Raw genomic sequence first — 18,368 nt, forward strand, 5'->3', positions numbered from 1 at the left:
ACACAGATCTCATGGTGTGTGTGGCTAAAAACCAAACTAACTTATTTGACACAATTAGAGACTAATGTAGGAAGTAGTCAGAGAGGGCTTTGTGACTTAAGCTACTTTTTGAAAAAAAGGAATTTCTAAAACAACCAAATGGAAAAGAAACAGAAGTATTCAGAGGGAAGAGACAAAAAACAAGATGCAGTGTTGAGAAAGTGAGTGGAGGGATGGAAAGGCATTGATTGTTTTGTGAAATACTGGGGTGTAAAATTGTGTTAGTCAAGAGAGACCAGATAAAAGAAAACCTTTAAATCAGAAAATTTGTTCTCTTAATTTGTTGAACAATAAATTAGACATTTCACTACCTGTACAGAGGAATGACATTACTTTCTCCACCATCATGCTACCAAGGCTTTCCTTTTGGATGGAAGGATGATAAAGTCTGCATGATTCTGTAGTTCTTTTGAAACAGATTCAACCTAGTCATAATGATCATGTGCATAAGCACAGACTATAGAAAAGGTAGAAAGTACAAAGAATCTGTCCTCACCCTTATAGGATCATAGTTACCAAGTAATAATTGCATCAAACACCAAAAAGTAGCAGAAAAAAATGATGCAGAAAAATCACAGTATTTGAACAGATAGTCTCAAAAGGAAAATAAGCAGATTTAAGACTGAAATGAATTTATCAAGTTTGTGATCCAGAAACCTAGTTCAACAAATGCCAAGGCATTAATTTCATGAATGGTTTTTGCTGTTAACAAGAAGCATGATTACCTAGAATCTCAGTTCAGGGGCATTTTCGAATAGTCTGAGAGGATGGTCCCTCAGAGTGAGATCCTGTGTGATGAAGAACCCACCTAGCTCTCAGTATATGTCCAATTTCTTTATCATGCTGCATTCTAGCTTGAGTGAAAGCCAGGTTTTATGATAGACCACATTAGCAGTTTTTAAAATGAGTCTTTCTGTAGCAGTGAACATCATGGGCAAGAAACTTCTTGTTAAGTGAAAAAAACAAAAAGTAACACAATAAAGCAAAAAAAAAAAAAAAAAAAAAAAACCCAGACAACAATAAAACAGGCAAGAACTTATCACATCACATGGTAGAACTTCTCCTCTGTTGTTAAAGTTGTGCAGACTACCCAGATTAAGAACCCTGCCTGATGAGAGACTGGGCTGAGTGCATTGTTGCATTCCTGTAATCCCAGCTACCCTGAGGCTGAAGTAGGTGGATTTTAAATTTGAGGCCAGCCTGGACAACTTAGAGAAAAGCTGTCTTAAAAATTAAAAAAAAAAAAAAAAATAAAAAGGTCTGGGGTATAGCTCAGTGGCAAAGTTCAATCTTAAGCACCACCAAATAAATAAATAAATAATAAATAAAAGAAAGACACTGGAGGAAATCTGAATTTGGTATGGGGAAGAATGTATGGAACTCTTGTTTAAAAACAACACTGCTGACTTCATATGGTTTTCTAATGGACAAATATCCTGTGCTGTGAAGTTTTCTTACATTGAGCAATGACATGGTGTTTATATGTGGAGTAGTGACTTCAAAAGATGTGTTTTAGACATTAGGAAAAAACTGTGTTTAAAATGTGCATTGACAAGTTGTTGGCAACTATTCACTAAGAACACCTGGAAAAATGAAAACTCTTATACTCCATTCACTCAGTTACATTCATCAAACTCATCTTGTTTGGTAAAGATTCCCCAAAGGGCTGCAGATAAAAAAGCAGGACTGATGGTGACCCTCAGTGTCAAGATAAAGAAGAAGACTTGAATAATAGCAGAAACAAGACCAAGAATAGCAAGGACATTTAAGAATAAGTGTTTTTTTTGTTTGTTTGGTTTTGGTTTTTGGTTCTGTAAATAGCAGCATTTGGTGTTTCACATAATAGGGACATACAAGATTTCAGCACCATTGTATATTTAAGTGATATTTGCCAAACTTATTCAGTGACAAGAATAAGAATCATCTGGGACCCTTGTTTTAAAATTATAAATTCTCACCCCCCTCATGCACACCTGTCTTCAAGGCCTGTATTTTTAATAAGTGTTCCAGGTAATTTATATTCTTAGCCAAATTTAGGAAATACTGATTTAAAACAACTCAGTATTAGGTAAGTTGTCATAATTTTAAACTAATGTATTGTATGGAATTTTCCTGCGTGAATAATAGATATTACCGTACCCTGTGGCAGAGGAAGTATAAATATGAATGTTGGTAGGCTATCACATTTTAGAGATGATAGCTTACCTTTTGTGTAGATTTTTTTTTTTTTTAATGGTACCTGTCCTATAAAACCATTAGGTACCATGGTGTGGAAATAAAGGCCCTCTCAGAATTAAGCAGTATTTATGTGAGGCAGATTGCATCTCTGTTTCCCTCCTTTTAGTCCAACCCAACTCTTTTCTGTTTTCTTGCTCTCATTTTTTTTCTTATTCCCTCTGTAATGGAAATACAGAAATATAGCTTTGAATGAACTTAGAACCTCACAACATGCTAAGAGTTTTAATTTTTAAATATGATTTTACCTGTTAAGCATGTGGTACAGGAGTTTAGTTTTCCTTTTCAGGTTCTCAACTGGGTTAACTTTATGTGGCCCAAACATGGTAACGTCTTCCACTGTGAATCTAAATCTTTTCTCCTTATTTTGTGTGCCAGCTATGAAAGTAGGTGATCTTCCTATCTCAATAATTCCTGAGTCTCAGTAATTCTTTATCTCTGGTCATTATAGAAGTGAGTTGGTAGATTGCTTTTGTTATTATTGCTCTCTGAATACCTTTATCCTAGTATTTAAAAGATCTGTTGTAGAATTATAAAGGGGGCTGGTATGTAGCTTAATGTTATAGCACTCGGCATGTGCAAGAACTCAAAGCAAAGAAAAAAAATGCTCAGAACTATAGTTATTGCACTACTGTGAATAATGAGAATCTTTATTTATTTTATTTTTTGGCCATGCTGGGGATCTAACCCAAAAGCCTTGGTCATGTCAGGCAGACACCCTGCCACTGAGCCACATCCCTAGTCCTTGATTTTGTTTTACATTCACTTCTCAGAGGTGTTTTTCTAGTTTGTAGATGATCTAATTGGGATATTTTTAGTACAGTTGGCATTTGTGCTTATTCTGTCTTCCTTCTAGAATATATTTCCATGAACAGACTTCTCATGTGCTGAGTTGAGTATGGTAGCACACACCTGAGTATAGTAACAGCTACTTCGGAGGCTGAGGCAGGAGGAGTATTGCATGTTCGAGGCCAGCCTGGGCAACATGGCAAGAATGGTCTCAGAAAAATTAATTATAATTAATTAATTTGTTTTTACATGTTTCTTCAAATTACTGAAACTTCTGCTATTATCTTTGTGAAGTTCAAGTTGTTTATAGATTTTATCTAAAGACCAATCTGAAGGGACATCTCTTAGGAGAAGGATGTCTTTTGTTTTGATGGTAATTTTTTTCTTTGGATAAAAGTCTTAGACTGTTATAAAGCAAGACAGTATTTGTTAATTGTCGCAAAATGAAGAGTCTCAAAAATACCTAAGCTAAGCTGGGCAGGGTGACAATTGGCCTATAATCCCACCTACTCAGGAGTATCGAAAGTTAGAGGCCAATGTTGACAACTTAGCAAGATGCCGTCTCAAAAATAAAAAGGGCTGGGGGTGTTGCTCAGTGATAGAGTGCCCCTGGGCTCAATCCCCAGTACTACCACCACCACTACCATAAAAAGTAAGCTGGCTTATTTTTATCTTCAAATAACTGGAACTTGTTTTAGTTCAAACCTCCAGTCTTGTTTGTCTGTCTTCTTTTTGGCAAGTCTGGTCAGTTAAAAATGAAAGATAAGTCACATTGTCCTGCATCTCAAAAAATTTACAGTGTATCCAGGCAAGACAGAAACATATGAAAAGTAAAATAAGTGTATCAAACACTACCACTCATTATTAGAGCACAGGAATGATACCTAAATTTCTAAAAGAGAGAGTTGATAGTTTGTGAACATATGAGCAAATATGAGCAGATAGAATTACCATTCTCTCTAAGGCAGAAGATATGGCCTCAGCACCTTTCTGGCATCTTCTAAGAAAGGCACATATATATCTGTCTTCTACTTAGGCACATTCCATTGTGCCCTAATTCTTTTTCACATTATCATGCTTAGTCTTTATTTCTAGTGAGTATCTTTTAGATTTTCTTGGATATTTTTTAGAGTCCTGAGTTGTATAATCAGGATAGCCGACCATTTGGGCATACGAGTCTGATATCAAAATAGAGTCAAACTCTCAAGAGACTTCTTTTTTTTTTTGTTTTGTTTTTTTTTTTTTGGCCATTGGAGGATGGGAAGTTGTGTTTGGTTAGGCTCTAGGAGTCAGAGTAGTTTTTCTATTTCATACCCCAAGCATTATCCCTCTCTATCTCACATTTCCCATTTCTTTCTTCCTCTCTACTCTGAGCAGACAATAAAGTCAACTGATGGCCTCAATTTTACATATGGCATATGTACTGGTGAGATGAATTTACTATCCCATCTTGTAGCCTTCTAACCCATGGAGAGGCACAAGCCTTTAATAGCATTTCTTGGGACTGACTTTGATCATTCCCCTTTGCACCAGGCCTTCTTTCTGGGCCCTGTTTGTTAAGCCATTCCTCTAATACCATTATTTGGCTATTTGGCTTTCTGGAACAATAAAGGCCTTTCTTCTTAAAGTTCTCATGCTTTCTGTTTTCTCCCTTCCTGTGCACTCTTTTTCTTTAATTCTGTTGAAGATTATTGTTATAGAAATTGGCTTCCCAAACTATCAGGCCTCCTGAATTCTGCCTGTGTACACTATTTTATTTTTGCTTTATCCTTTTATCTCTCACAAGACCCACAGGGAAGTTGATCTTCTATTCCTTGAACTTGGTCTTGTGACAAACTTCTGCCAAACTGCCTATCCCTCTGGGAAATAAGGTTCTAAAATGGGCCCCCCATTCTGTTTTCCCCTGGGAAATTGCATTATGAATTCAGAGCATATTTGTGTATTATCAGTAACCGTTATCTATCTTATTGTATTGCATTGGATGGATGTAAGTTTGCACAGTTACATTTTTGTCAGACTTCTTCCTTCTCATTTGGGGATCAGTCCTCAAGACTAGCTTACTTTGGAGAAGTATGCTATAAGCTTATGTCTGTCTTTAACATTCAAGACTAGACTTAACATAGAAGTGCACCTAAAGAGCATATTTTTATATATTTTTTATGGAGATATTTTGAGAGACCATGAAAATATGAATTGGCCAGGCCATTAGAAGGTCTTTCCAGAGATCAAGTTTTAGCTCTGTCTAGAACTGTTGTGTATGATTCTGAGAGATTGTGTTTTAGTTGTGAGTGATAGCATTGATGTACAACAGTTCTTGCTTAGGCTTCTACTAACCTTCATTAGTTAAAGGTCTACAGTGTTTTTGCCTGGTTGAAACTTACTAATGATACAATTTATAACAAAATGCTGGTCCAGAAAGATCTGGTCAGTATCTATTTATTAAACTTGCTTTCTTTATTTTCATTTCAGATTTGTCCAATATGTGCAGCGTTACCTGGAGGCGATCCTAATCATGTCACGGATGACTTTGCAGCTCATCTTACACTTGAACACAGAGCCCCTAGAGATTTAATATCCTTTTAAGAGGCAACAAATAATATTTGTTATTTTGATTATTTTTAAGGACAATATCCCCAAAAGAGAAAAACTAATCTTTAAATTATTTTTATTTCTTTTACCTTTTCCTAAAAGTGACACAATGTGAAAGGCAATTTCTTCTCTTTTTATATACTTAGGATTGTTATATGAACCATATTTGTTAAGTGAAAAGTTGACTTGCCCATCATCTTTAATTCATTACAATAAAATTTTTTAAAGACAATTTGATCTTATAGGTCTTCTGGAAAGATGATTTCATAAAAAAGAGGAAAAGTGAATCCTGATTAAAATTTTGATTAGTTAAATATACAGGGGCTTTATTTGCTTTCCCTTCTCTGTTCCTCTGCTCCCTTACCCTTTTGTGGATATGGTATAATGGCAGGTGGGGCTTCTTTCCCTTTTGGGGTCCCTTTCTCCTGAAAGAGCCATTTCTTCTCTGAGAAGTATAAAGTTGAGTCTAGTTCTTTCCTACTTTCATTTCTGCATACTCTTCCCTTTCTTAATAGTTCTTTGCAGTATTCTCTGAGACTACTGGATTGGTTACCAGACAATGAATTTTGTGGACTGAATGCTTTATAACTAGAAAGTTAGGAATTGTTTTTCTAAAACTGTTACTTATTAGAATCTTTTCTGATGAAGAGGTCCCAGTGTTTATTGAAGCAATTCAAGAGCTTAATCAGAATTTTTTTTCTCTTGACAGACTTTCTTTTTTTGATTGTCCTATGGCAGTCAAAATCCAACCTAGGACCTTTTAGAAAAGAAAACGGTGATTTTTCTCATTCTGCAGTTCTCTTGCTTACAGTTCCCAATTTTCTAATTGGGATTATAGCTTTTTAGATTTAGGGGGAAGATAAGTGGGAAATAATTGAAAAATGAAGAAATGGTAAAAGCCTGCAAAATTAGAAACCTGAGCCAGTCTAGGACCTGGTAGTCAATGAACAGAGGAAACCACTGAGACCTTTCTCTCTCCTCATGTGCAGGGGACACTGAAAGCAGCATGAAGAAAGCAGTGTTTTAATTTTTTTATTTTTCAGAGAATGAAAAAACTCCAGATGGGGTGAGAATACTTAAGTCTTTCAGTTACTATGCATTTTGTATAAAAGAATACTTTACAATATCCAGAAGAGTTATACTTGATACATCCTTCACTCCATCTTCATGGAGAGATGAAACAAATTATTTAAAATCAAGGAGACATCCTGAAATTTTCAGCATATTCTAGAGATTCTAGTAATATTGGTGTTCATTCAATGGAATATTCCACATTATCTACATCTATTTTTTTTACACAATTTTTTTAATAAATGTCTTTGGTTACCAAGAAAAGATGAAATTATGCAAAACATAAGAATAATGTTATATGTTTTTTGATTTCTTAGAAAACAAAATGTTGCCATGGCAATTATCCCGAAAACATGTTCATTTTTCAGATATTTCCAATGTTGTTATGTAGTAAGTTCATATTCGGTATCAGGGTATCTTCTTTCTTTACCTCTTAAGCACCAGACTTTTTTTTTCCTTTCTCACCATGTTGATGGATATCTTCCTAAAGTACACTCTACCTCCAGCTACTTTTTTTCAGTTGAGGATCCAGGGGGCATAATGGTCAACTAAGAATTCATCCCCAGCCCTTTCAATTTTTTATTTGGAGACATTTTGCTAAGTTGCCCTTGCTGACTTAGGAACTTGTTAATCCTTCCTCAGCCTCTTGAGTATCTGTGGTTCCAGGTGTGCACTGTCCCTGGCCTGCTTTTAAATATACTGATAATAATATCACCTTCTATGGAAACCAAACCATAGTTATGAATGCCAATAAGAAACTACATGACAGTGGTATCCTGATCGCTTTGTGGAACCCTTCACTTATCCTTAAATGACTCCAACACCATCAGCTGAAAAACTGGGAATCAGTAACACATTCTACATTATAAAGCTATTCTATTTACTACTTTGAAAGAAAAGTTTCTTCTATAATATTTGGCTTCCTACCCTCAACATTCACACACAGTTGCCCATGTGGAAACACAAGGTTGTCATTTTCAGTTTTGATAGCTATTTGCTACTTCAAATTGACTCACACTCAGCTGTGTGAGATGGGTTCCACTGTTGGAAATTTGATTTCTTGATAAATACATGCTTATCTCTCTACAGTCCACTGACAAAAGAAACTGAAGAAAAAGTTGAAGACAAAGATTAAAACTAATAATCAAATGTAGTCTTTCACCTACTGAATTCATAACTGTTCCTATTCTTATTTTAGATGATAATGATTCAGTGATTATATGTTAATACAGCTCCTCAGATATAAAACTGACTCTCATTAATTGTGGTTACTTGAATGTAAGCTTGTATAAAATTCAGAACTGAGATCAGGATAAGGGAATGTTCATTCACCTTGGGTATTTAACCAGGCAGTGTCTTTGACTTCATTTGGCAGCATTACTCTGGAGCCTGGGAAGAAATTCCTGTCCCTGCAGAGAATCTTTTTAAACTTTGTGCTTGTGCTTGCCTGCACTAGCATGCATACAAATACCCAAACAGTTACATAGGCACCATGCTTTATACTTGAGTATATTTTTAGCATTAATAGGTTTCCTAGAGTTGGGACATTTACATGCTACTGTTTTTTTTTTTTTTTTTTAAATTCTTTCTTTTAGACAAGAGTCTCACTAAGTTGCTCAGGCTAGCCTCAAACTGTGATCCTTATGCCTCAGCCTCCTGAAGAGCTGGCATAAAAGGCATGTATTGTGTCATATAGCTACTGTGTTCTAAATTAAATGTGCTATTTTAAAATGCTGGCAGCTTAGGAATTAATTCCTGTCTAGCAAGGGCTGATCTTTCTTTTTTAATTTCTGTGAAATATTTGATCCTTTTCTTAACTTTTGAGTTATGATGAATCGAGTGGTGTTCGACATGTACGTAGAATGTTTCACCCTGGCCGGGGATTAGGAGGTCCTCGTGCTCGTAGATCAAATATGCACTTTACTAGCAGTTCTACTGGTGGACTTTCTTCTTCTCAGAGTTCATATTCTCCAAGCAATAGGGAAGCCATGGATCCTATAGCTGGTAAGTTAGTTTCACCTTCATGAAGGAAATAGCGGGACCTCATTTTAAAATGTTTTATGTGATCTTTGTCTTTCCTCTCAGATAATATGCTTATGTTTTTTAATAAAATTCCCAAATATTTATAAACAAGAAAATTGTTTGTTTTTCATTCATGTAGTACTATGATTCAAACCAGGGCCTCACATATGTTAGGCAAGTGCTCTACTGTTGAGCCATACCCTCATCCCCAAATGTAAAACTACTTTAGTAGTTTGCATTGGTCTGCATTTCTCTTAAGGCCTTAGGGGCATAAGATAATATAGAAAGGCCTAATGTGGTATTTATGGTTTATATTGAAGCCCAAGAAAATCAAAAAGATTTCATCAGAGTGAAAGACTTCCAGAATTCCATGGTTCAACCTCTAGAAGTACACAGATTAAAAAAACTAATTGACAATACTAAACAATAAAGCTTTTTCTCATGGAAGAAAGTAGGAATTTCTCTGTTCTAGCCTTAATTTGAGAACCATATTATTGTGGAACACAGTTAAGAGAACATTTTTTAATAGCTTGGGGAAATCTGAGAATGACAATATTTTAGCCTGTAGTTCCTGGCTAACTCACTGAGTCTAGGGAATGAACAACCTGGAAAGATGGCAGCAGACTACAAGGGTCAGAATAAAATGTCAGAAATCACTATAGCCTGAGAATCTGCAAGAAATCTCAAGCATGCAGGCAGTAAGATTCTGGAAGACCCTGCAGATTTAAAACAACAGTATAGAAATGTGTTCATGTGGTAGAATATGTATTTAGAAACTGTGATGTACCTTATAGAATTCCTGAAATATTGATACATCTAAATAAGCGATAGGCATGCAGAGCAGTTTTACTCAAATGCTCTTAGAAATGGAAGATGTAGGCTGGGGTTGTGGCTCAGCGGTAGAGTACTTGGTCTAGCACATGTGAGTAGTTTGATCCTGGATTTGATCCTCAGCACCACATAAAAATAAATTAAAAAAAATAAAGGCATTGTGTCTAACTACAAATAAAAAATAAATATTTAAAAAAAATTTTTATGATTTTATAATTCCAGATGTGCTCTGTACATTTAGATGTAGAACAACAAAAACAAACCCAGTGAACTGAGTTTTGGGGATTTGAAATTACCTTTTAGAGCCTTTTATAGAGGCTCTAAAGGGTAATTTCTGGAAACAAAAGTCAGAATTCAGAAACTCTCCATTACTTTGATTTTTGGGGGGGGGTGGTCAGGGGAAATGATAGTCTATATTTCATTAAATGGCAATGTTAAAAATCTGGGATAAAGCACCCATGAGCAAGAAAACAAACTGACCATGTTAGTTAGTTTTAATGATAAATCAGAGGCTTTGTTGGCCTGAGAGCATCTGTAAGATAATGGTCATTCTCTGGTAAGCTAGGTAGATACTCCATGGAAGATGGTAATTACTTTACTCTCCTTAGATGAGAACACAGGGATAAAGGTCTACATTACTCTTTTTTTTTTTTTTTTTTTTTTTAAAGAGAGAGTGAGAGAGGAGAGAAAGAGAGAGAGAGAAAGAATTTTTTTAATATTTATTTTTAGTTCTCGGCGGAAACATCTTTGTTGGTATGTGGTGCTGAGGATCGAACCCGGGCCGCACGCATGCCAGGCGAGCGCGCTACCGCTTGAGCCACATCCCCAGCCCCTCTACATTACTCTTGATCACTATAACCTTACTGACAGGAGACAGTCTGGATTATAACAGACTAAATAGATCACCCAGTCAGGTGCTGCAGATTTCCAGGAACTTATTGAGCCCTACTGGTGGCATTCTAGTACTCTGGCAGGACCAGAAAGTACCAGAGAAGGCAAAGGTGAGTGAGCAAGGGTCACAGTCAAAAATGCTCTAGGCTCTTGGATTTAATTCTAATAATTCCTTCAGTTATTTGAAGGAAGCAAACCATGTGAATTCTCAGTATGTGTCAGGCTCTGTTCTGAGAGCTGGAAATATAGTAAACAGAGTATAACTTGTTCTCTGTTTTTGTGGAACTTAGTATTGAGAGGGCTTATATTATAATTGGACCTCTAAGTAAACTGCTTTAATCTAGTAAATTTTTAGAGGAAGTTTACGTTAGTACTTGATACAAATAATTTTAAAAATAGTCTCAAGTTTTGCTGAGAATAAAAATAATAGTGTGTAACGTTCATGTGTTTTTGCATTCCTGTACACAGTAATTTCTGCCTCCAAGAGACATTCTAAAACGTATTTCTTAGATGAAATACTTGTTGATACTACTTTTTATATTCTCCCAATAAAAATATCATCTGTAGCATATTTTTTTCTTTGTTAAGTAGATTTTGATCATCTTCATTTTCATTTGCAGAGCTTTTATCTCAGTTATCAGGAGTGAGACGTTCTGCAGGAGGACAGCTTAATTCTTCTGGCCCTTCAGCTTCTCAGTTACAACAACTGCAGATGCAGCTGCAGTTAGAACGGCAGCATGCCCAGGCAGCACGGCAACAACTGGAGACTGCACGCAACGCAACCCGGCGTACTAACACAAGCAGTGTTACTACTACAATCACACAATCCACAGCAACAACCAATACAGCAAATACAGAAAGCAGTCAGCAGACTCTCCAGAATTCCCAGTTTCTTTTAACAAGGTAGCTCATTTATTATTATAATTTTTTTGGGAGAACTAGTATTTTATTGGTACTGTACAGTCTAAAACTTCTTCCTTTGAGCTTTCCAATTAAAACTGCATATTTAGTATTTCCCCCAAGAATTTGAAACATAGTTATTACGTTAGATAAATTAAGAATGCTCATCTTCTTCTCAAGGTGTACATCATCATCTAATACGAATTTTGTTTTCCATACTATACATAAGACTTAAAACACCATATATCATTTTATAGATGGGCATATTAGGTACATTTATTATCATAATTAACATTTCTTGCTTCTACTTGCCAATTTTAGTCAATTGTGAAGTATTAAAAGGTACAGAAGACTTCATCATATAGTAGTTTTCTCCTGTGAATTTCTAAAGAAGCTATATTTAAATTCTTATGGTTAATGCACAGAAGTAACCATTTTTTAAAAATGGTGTATCACAGTAAAAGTAATATTTATTATACACAGTAAACCATTCCACTGGAAGAGTAGTGGTGACCAGAGTCTTAGGTGCAACAAATAACAAACCTGGACCAATTGGGCTTTTAATGTAACAGAGAGGAATATACAAATCATAAAGCGAAGGACATTAATGTATAACATAGCTCTCTCAAACTCATTGTGTCTGATGGTGCAATGATTTCTTCAAACGAAGAAACTATTAAAATATCTACTTATATTTCTTTTATCTCACACTTTAAAAACTCTGTTAGTACAATGGTACATGTGTGTACTTATAAAGAACATATTGTGGATTTAGAATAAAAAGTATTTGAGGACCCTGGTCTATAGCCCTGACTTTGCTATTTACTAGGTTTGGGCTTTGTTACTTAACTAGTTTACTATTGTCAATATCCCAGGAGTTTTGCCACATGAGAGAATTAAAGAGTATTAAATGCATTGGTAGACATTATCATCATTTATTATGGATCTAAGAAGGAAGTCTCATGTGAGGAATTTACCTTTGCAGTGTTAGTAACTGCCTGCTTATTACCAGAAAAAATTTATTATAAGAAAATCAGAGCCACAGGTGGATCTACCAACTGCTATATAGTATTACCTGTTAGAGATTAACCAATAGTAGGTTTGTAACTTGTCATCCGTAGGCTCTTAAAAACTGGAAAAGGAGACCAACCTGTGTCTATATTCACTGAGAGTTCACTGAACTATGAGTAGAAATTCTCACCAGCACCTCTTTTAAAAGATGTCTTCTTGCCCCCACCCCTTATTTTCCCATTGTCTTTTAGCCCCAAACTACTAAGTGGGCTTGGTCTGGAATTTTTATTCTATATTGGACATCCGGCTCCTAGGGTGCCTCTGAGTACTTTCCTCGGATTTGAGTTGTCATTTTTAAAAGACACCCCATATCATCTGAACATGCATGTTGGACAGTATCTTGTAGTTTGCAGATCATTTCTCACATCTTTTATTATATAATTTGATGTTGACTTACTTGATTTATCTAAGACAGTCTTTCCCCAAAAAAATTCCCTAGGATTTTACATATTCTGAGGAATTTATAGTTATTTATTTATTTTTTCTTGTTATGAGTTTGGGGAAATCTAATTAACAAAAAGAAAGTTTATTTGCTGTTGGGCTCCTAAGAACTTCAGATACATTATAACATACATTATAAATATTTAAGGCAAGGAAAACATGTGCAATACTCACAGGGGAATTCCTGATCTCACAAACACCAGCTAATTATGATATATGTAGGGCCTTATCTTTGTTCTCTTTCTTCTTTGACCAGGGGCAGTTTCTATTCATCATGCCTTGAAACTGATGGTGTGGACAGTTTCTTGGGGGCTCTAAGGGAGATGACCTTTTAGAAACTTATAAAGTGTGTATGTTCAGGCTTTTGATGCTAGGGCCAGCTAGTTTTGCTGTCCCAATATGAAGATTCTCACAAGTTTGCAGTTCCTTTGGTCCCAAATCAAGTTTGTCCGTCAGGAGATCAAGCCCTAATACCAGATTTTATCTGCCCTTCAAGAATGCGGCATGAAAATCAAAACAGTAATATTGGAATCTCATACTCTACAAAGTGCCGAAGTCTTCAACCATGTATCTTGTAATTTGCTTGATACTGACTACATGGTCTTATGTATATCATCTGTATTTCTATTACAGATATGACTTCTTTTTTTTTTTAAAGAACCTTTTTCAAAGCTAGGAACATATAATACATTTCACTTCTTAAATCTCTAGTTTTGGATTGAGAACATGTACATTACTGTTCAATTTCCATTTGTTTTCCATTCCCTGGTGATATTAATTTGATTTTAACTATGTATATTACCAATCATTTTATTTCAATGTGATTCGGTGGCTTTTATATCATTACTTCCAAATACTTTTGTTTTCTTTAATTTCTGAAATTTAAATCTTTTTATTTTTTGAGTTCTAAATCTAATCTTTCAGCAATGGCTTTTAACTTAATAGTTATGAGATTTTGAGCAAGTTACCTATTGTTCCTTGTCTTTTTACCAATAAGGTTTTTTCTTTTTAACCTATTCTCTGTTTCAGTTTTCCTTAAAATGTTGATAATATGTCCTGATAGCAGTTAAAAGATTTAATATACACAAAAGCACTTAGAACATACCCTGATCCATACTACTGCCATTATGATTTTTGAATGCTTCTGGCCTTTCAATAGGAAGTGGGAGCTGGTTAGCAAGCAGCATGGAGAATATCTGTCTCGCTTGGGTACCCCTGGGCACCTGTCATGCATACCTGTCACACATGCATGCCTCTCAACTGTCCCCATCTTTTCTCTGTTTTGCTACTTTTCCTGATGCCATTGTTCCAGCTGGTTTCCCTTTCTTTCTTAGCCACTAAAAGTGTAGACAAATAACATTACTACTGAATGAAACTAAGTAAAATTTCACATATTTATTGGAGAATTACATCTTAAAATCATTTTAACAAGATAGTAGCAAGTGTTAACCTAGAATTTTCTACTATTAACATCTGTCCAGGCCTTGTATGGATGAGTCAAGTTTTCCAGCATAGCCCAGAACTCAGGAATGCATGCTTTGCTGAGCATCATGGGCAAGTGGACCTCATATCTTCCTTATCACACTTGGGTTTTTAGTAGAGAAAGTGAGGACAATGTGTTTTCTTGCTCTCTTAGATTTTTGGACATAACTTTATTTTGGGAGGAATTAGTTGGAAGTAATAAAAGTCAGGAGAAACTTTAGGATTTTCTTTGAGTATCCTGGTCATTATAGATTTTGATTTTGTGAGTAGGGTTGCTGCTTTCCTTTTTTAACATCTCACAGGTGAAATTCTGGGTAGAGAAATCGGTTTTTCCTCGGGCTTTTATTCTTTTAGAAACATTGTTTTCTCAGAAAAAAAAAATTTGCCCTTGTTTTCTCTAGAGGGAGTGGAAGTCTAAATGTCGTCCCCTTCCTCCAATTGAATCTAATAAAGGCGTAATTTTTCACCTCAGGGTAATAGTAGTATTGCTAAACGTATGGGAAATTCATCTGAATATAACTAAGGTAACAATTTAGAGCAAGGTGTTCTATTTATACATCTTAGAGTCTGAGTGCTGTCACTTATAAAGCTTGCACAGTGGAAGACATTGTTGAAATTTGTCATGCCATTGTTCCTTGACTTTTTACCAATAAGGTTTTTTCTTTTTAACTTACACAGGTTGAATGATCCTAAAATGTCTGAAACAGAGCGTCAGTCCATGGAAAGTGAGCGTGCAGACCGCAGCCTGTTTGTCCAAGAGCTCCTTCTGTCCACTTTAGTGCGCGAAGAGAGCTCGTCCTCAGACGAGGATGAACGGGGGGAGATGGCAGATTTTGGTGCTATGGGCTGTGTAGATATTATGCCTTTAGATGTTGCTTTAGAAAACCTAAATTTAAAAGAGAGTAATAAAGGAAATGAGCCTCCACCACCTCCTCTTTGATGACATCCCAATTCGCAGACAATGTCCTCTGTGCTGTATTTGCCAATGAAAGTGGACAACAACTATCTTGGGTTTGTTTGGTGATTGTAATTTCAGGTCTGTCACTCTTGTTACATTGTGTACATTCAAAAGGAAGAGAGAAAATATATATGATAATCATTTCCACTTAACTAATTTTTACTTCTAGCAGGTAAATGTAGGTAGCAGTGCAGGGGTGATCTCTGCTTCCTGTACCTTGACATGCAAAAGGCTCTCCTAATACTCCACATTCAAACTGAAGAGGAAAATTGAAATCTCTAATGAAGCTGCTGTGTGTATTTATGAATATTAATGAATAAAAACTGCTTGGATGGTTTACCTTAACTACTGCATGAGGTTTTTTGCAGCGTGCATGAGTTTTAGTGACCTTGTTATTTAAAAAATTAAATACAAGGAGTAAAACTTAAAAAACAAAGCCCAAAGCTTTCCTAAACATTATTCAATGGTTATGGAACAAAGTAGCTTTTGAATAATGTCTGCCTGAATCACCTTTCTTTGTGTGCCTCCTACTCACAAAGCCAGCTCTGCAGTGGAATCTGGGGTCGTATAGCCAGGTGTGGCGCTCCACCCTCTGTGACTGTCCTGTTGCCCTGTTAGTCATCTTACCTGTGTGGAGCCCAGCCTGACTCTTTAAGTTATCTGTAGAAGACACAACAGTAAAGCTACTGTTAGAATCTGCTGCAGGGCCGTTTGTGTGCCCTAAAAACAAATCCTGTTTATGTTTGTTTAAAAGTTTTTACTTTTTGTGGTGGTTTAAAATTTTTTTGATTGTTAAATATGTTTCATTCAGGTATAGATGAATTTCATTTATTCACTGTTCAACAAAGTTAACCTGAATTATGTTGTCTTTGTTTTTGAAATTCTCACATTCTCAATCATATTTTGTGTTATTTATGTATTTGCTTTGTAGTTTGCTGAGACAGATCAGTATCAGAGGAGCTTTGAGGATTTGCCTTCCCAGGTTGTGTCATGATATTACAACCAAATTCTTAATGCTAACTTTAGCACCTTTTATTTATTGTTTTTTTTTTTTTTCTGGCATAAAAAGTAAAGCCTTTTAATTGAATCATGCCACCTATATGCCTATATTATTAATCCTATATGTAAAAAAATGTACAGCTTTTTGGGGTTTGTTTTGGATTTGAGGGGCCGGGTTATTTTTTATTTTGTGTTTCAATTTTTGTGCATAGACTTTCACAATAGCTCCAAGGCAGGGACAGTGGGTTTGGGGGAAGGGGGGCAGTTTTTGGAATGTAAATTTAGGACTTTTAAAAAAGGTGCGCACAGCTTCTGATAAATTTATACCTAGACTTAACCTAATCATGTCTTGTTCCAGTTCTCTTTTCTCTGAGCCCTTTTCTTGGTCTCCTCTCTCTCCATCCTTGTCCTTTCCTGTCTACGTTTCTCTGTTTCTTCAACATGACAAGCATACAGACTTGAACACCCCTCCAGTGTTCTTCCGAGAACTGTGAAGTCCATGTTCATCCAAATGTACCAAAAAAGAAGTCACCCTCCATGTCTAAAAAACTGTTGCTTCTCTGAAACTTCAGACTCCAATGATTTCCAAGTATAATAGCTTTGTTTCTGTAACAAAATGTTTTGAAAGAAAAAATTTACACCAGGCTTCTTAGTTATACTAAAAGTCAAGTCCAATAGGGATTTTCTTTTTTTTTTTTTTTTTTAATTGGTTGTTTAGAAGTTTAAAATCCACTTTTCAAGCTGTGGTCTTTTCAAACACATCTTCTGCACATAAGTCACACATTTCAATAAAGCATTTTCAAGACTGTTGACCACTTGAATTTCTTTGGTGTTGTTGAATTAGCCTAACCTTTTCTCAGAGATTTTATATCTCAAATCCAGTATTTTTCTCTCTTTATGCTAAACATGGAGATCCTGATTTGTGTGAATGCAGTACTTTGGATGTGAGAAAGAAATTGCCAATTATGTGCTTTCCCTTTTCTGCACAAATTCTTGGAAAATGTAAGATCCTCCATTTTCTAATATGGATTTAGGGAACAACTGTAAGTCCATTCAGGGCAGTTTAATTTAGTTGATCAATTTAACACTTAAAAAGATCTAGAGATTCTTAAGATTCCATCTCATGTAGAATACTGTATATTATTTTTATCAGATATTTTACAAATACCTCACCTCATCCTGTATGTAATCAATAATAATGTATTATTTTAGAGTAGAAAGACATAGAATATCAATATAAAATATATTTAAGCCCTTCAAATTCTTGTGTCCTTTTTCTTTAGTTTCTGAATCAACATCATATTATTGGATGTACTACTGAATAAAAATAAATCATAGAGACTTTGATGGAGAGAAGACATAAAACGTCACTATGGTTTATTTTGGCTACACCTTCTAATTTCTGAGGACCATTTTCTGAGTTTTGAGAGGTTTTGTTTTATTGAATTTTAGTGTCTTAAGTTTGTAAATGTTCTGTGGTGCTTGTTATTTCCTATTTGGAAATAATTTTTCTGCCCAAGGTGTTCTGGTGTTCTGGAAGTAGTTTTAACTTCTTAACTCAGAGGACTCTCCCCCCAACACACCCACGCGCACGCACAAATTACACTGAACAGTGGAATTTACATAGAATGTTTGACAACTGTATTTGTTTTTGTGTGATTTATATAACGGAATATGCAGTGTATTTAAGAATCCTGCTAAACTATGTGAAGAATATCCATGGGCAATTAGAAAACCATGAAATAGCTTTCTTGAATTCCATTTACTTTCTTTCCTAAAAATTTTCCACTCTTCTAATACATACCCGTGCTTTCTTTTATGGCCACAATCATAAAATTTCTGTGGTTGGCTATAGTGAAATCTTCAGATTTAGTTGCATTGTTGTTTTAATTCACAGAATTAGAACCTAGATTTGGTAGTAATAAAATAGTGGATTTTTATTTCAGGTAAGGTAAGTTTTGTCCTTGTTGTCTCAAATGTAGTTTAGAATAGTTAGTTATATTAGTAGAAGAATAGAAGTAAGAAGAATTCATCCCATTGCTGCTCCCTC

The 18,368-nt window shown here is 35.4% G+C and overlaps 1 protein-coding gene across 3 annotated transcripts in view; it reads left to right on the plus strand.

The window, feature by feature from the left end:
- Kcmf1 (potassium channel modulatory factor 1) overlaps nucleotides 1-17,130 on the plus strand; it is a 76,860-nt gene extending 59,730 nt beyond the window's left edge. For all 3 annotated transcript variants that reach the window (XM_026413803.2, XM_026413804.2, XM_026413802.2), the window contains exons 4-7: nucleotides 5,533-5,634; nucleotides 8,553-8,727; nucleotides 11,088-11,370; nucleotides 15,040-17,130. In XM_026413803.2, coding sequence (XP_026269588.1) covers nucleotides 5,533-5,634; nucleotides 8,553-8,727; nucleotides 11,088-11,370; nucleotides 15,040-15,301 — 822 coding nt within the window. In that variant the 3' untranslated portion in view covers nucleotides 15,302-17,130. The remainder of the gene's footprint in view (nucleotides 1-5,532; nucleotides 5,635-8,552; nucleotides 8,728-11,087; nucleotides 11,371-15,039) is intronic.
- The last annotated feature ends 1,238 nt before the right edge of the window (nucleotides 17,131-18,368 follow it).

The sequence above is a fragment of the Urocitellus parryii genome, chromosome 12, assembly GCF_045843805.1.
Source record: "Urocitellus parryii isolate mUroPar1 chromosome 12, mUroPar1.hap1, whole genome shotgun sequence".
NCBI lineage: Eukaryota > Metazoa > Chordata > Mammalia > Rodentia > Sciuridae > Urocitellus > Urocitellus parryii.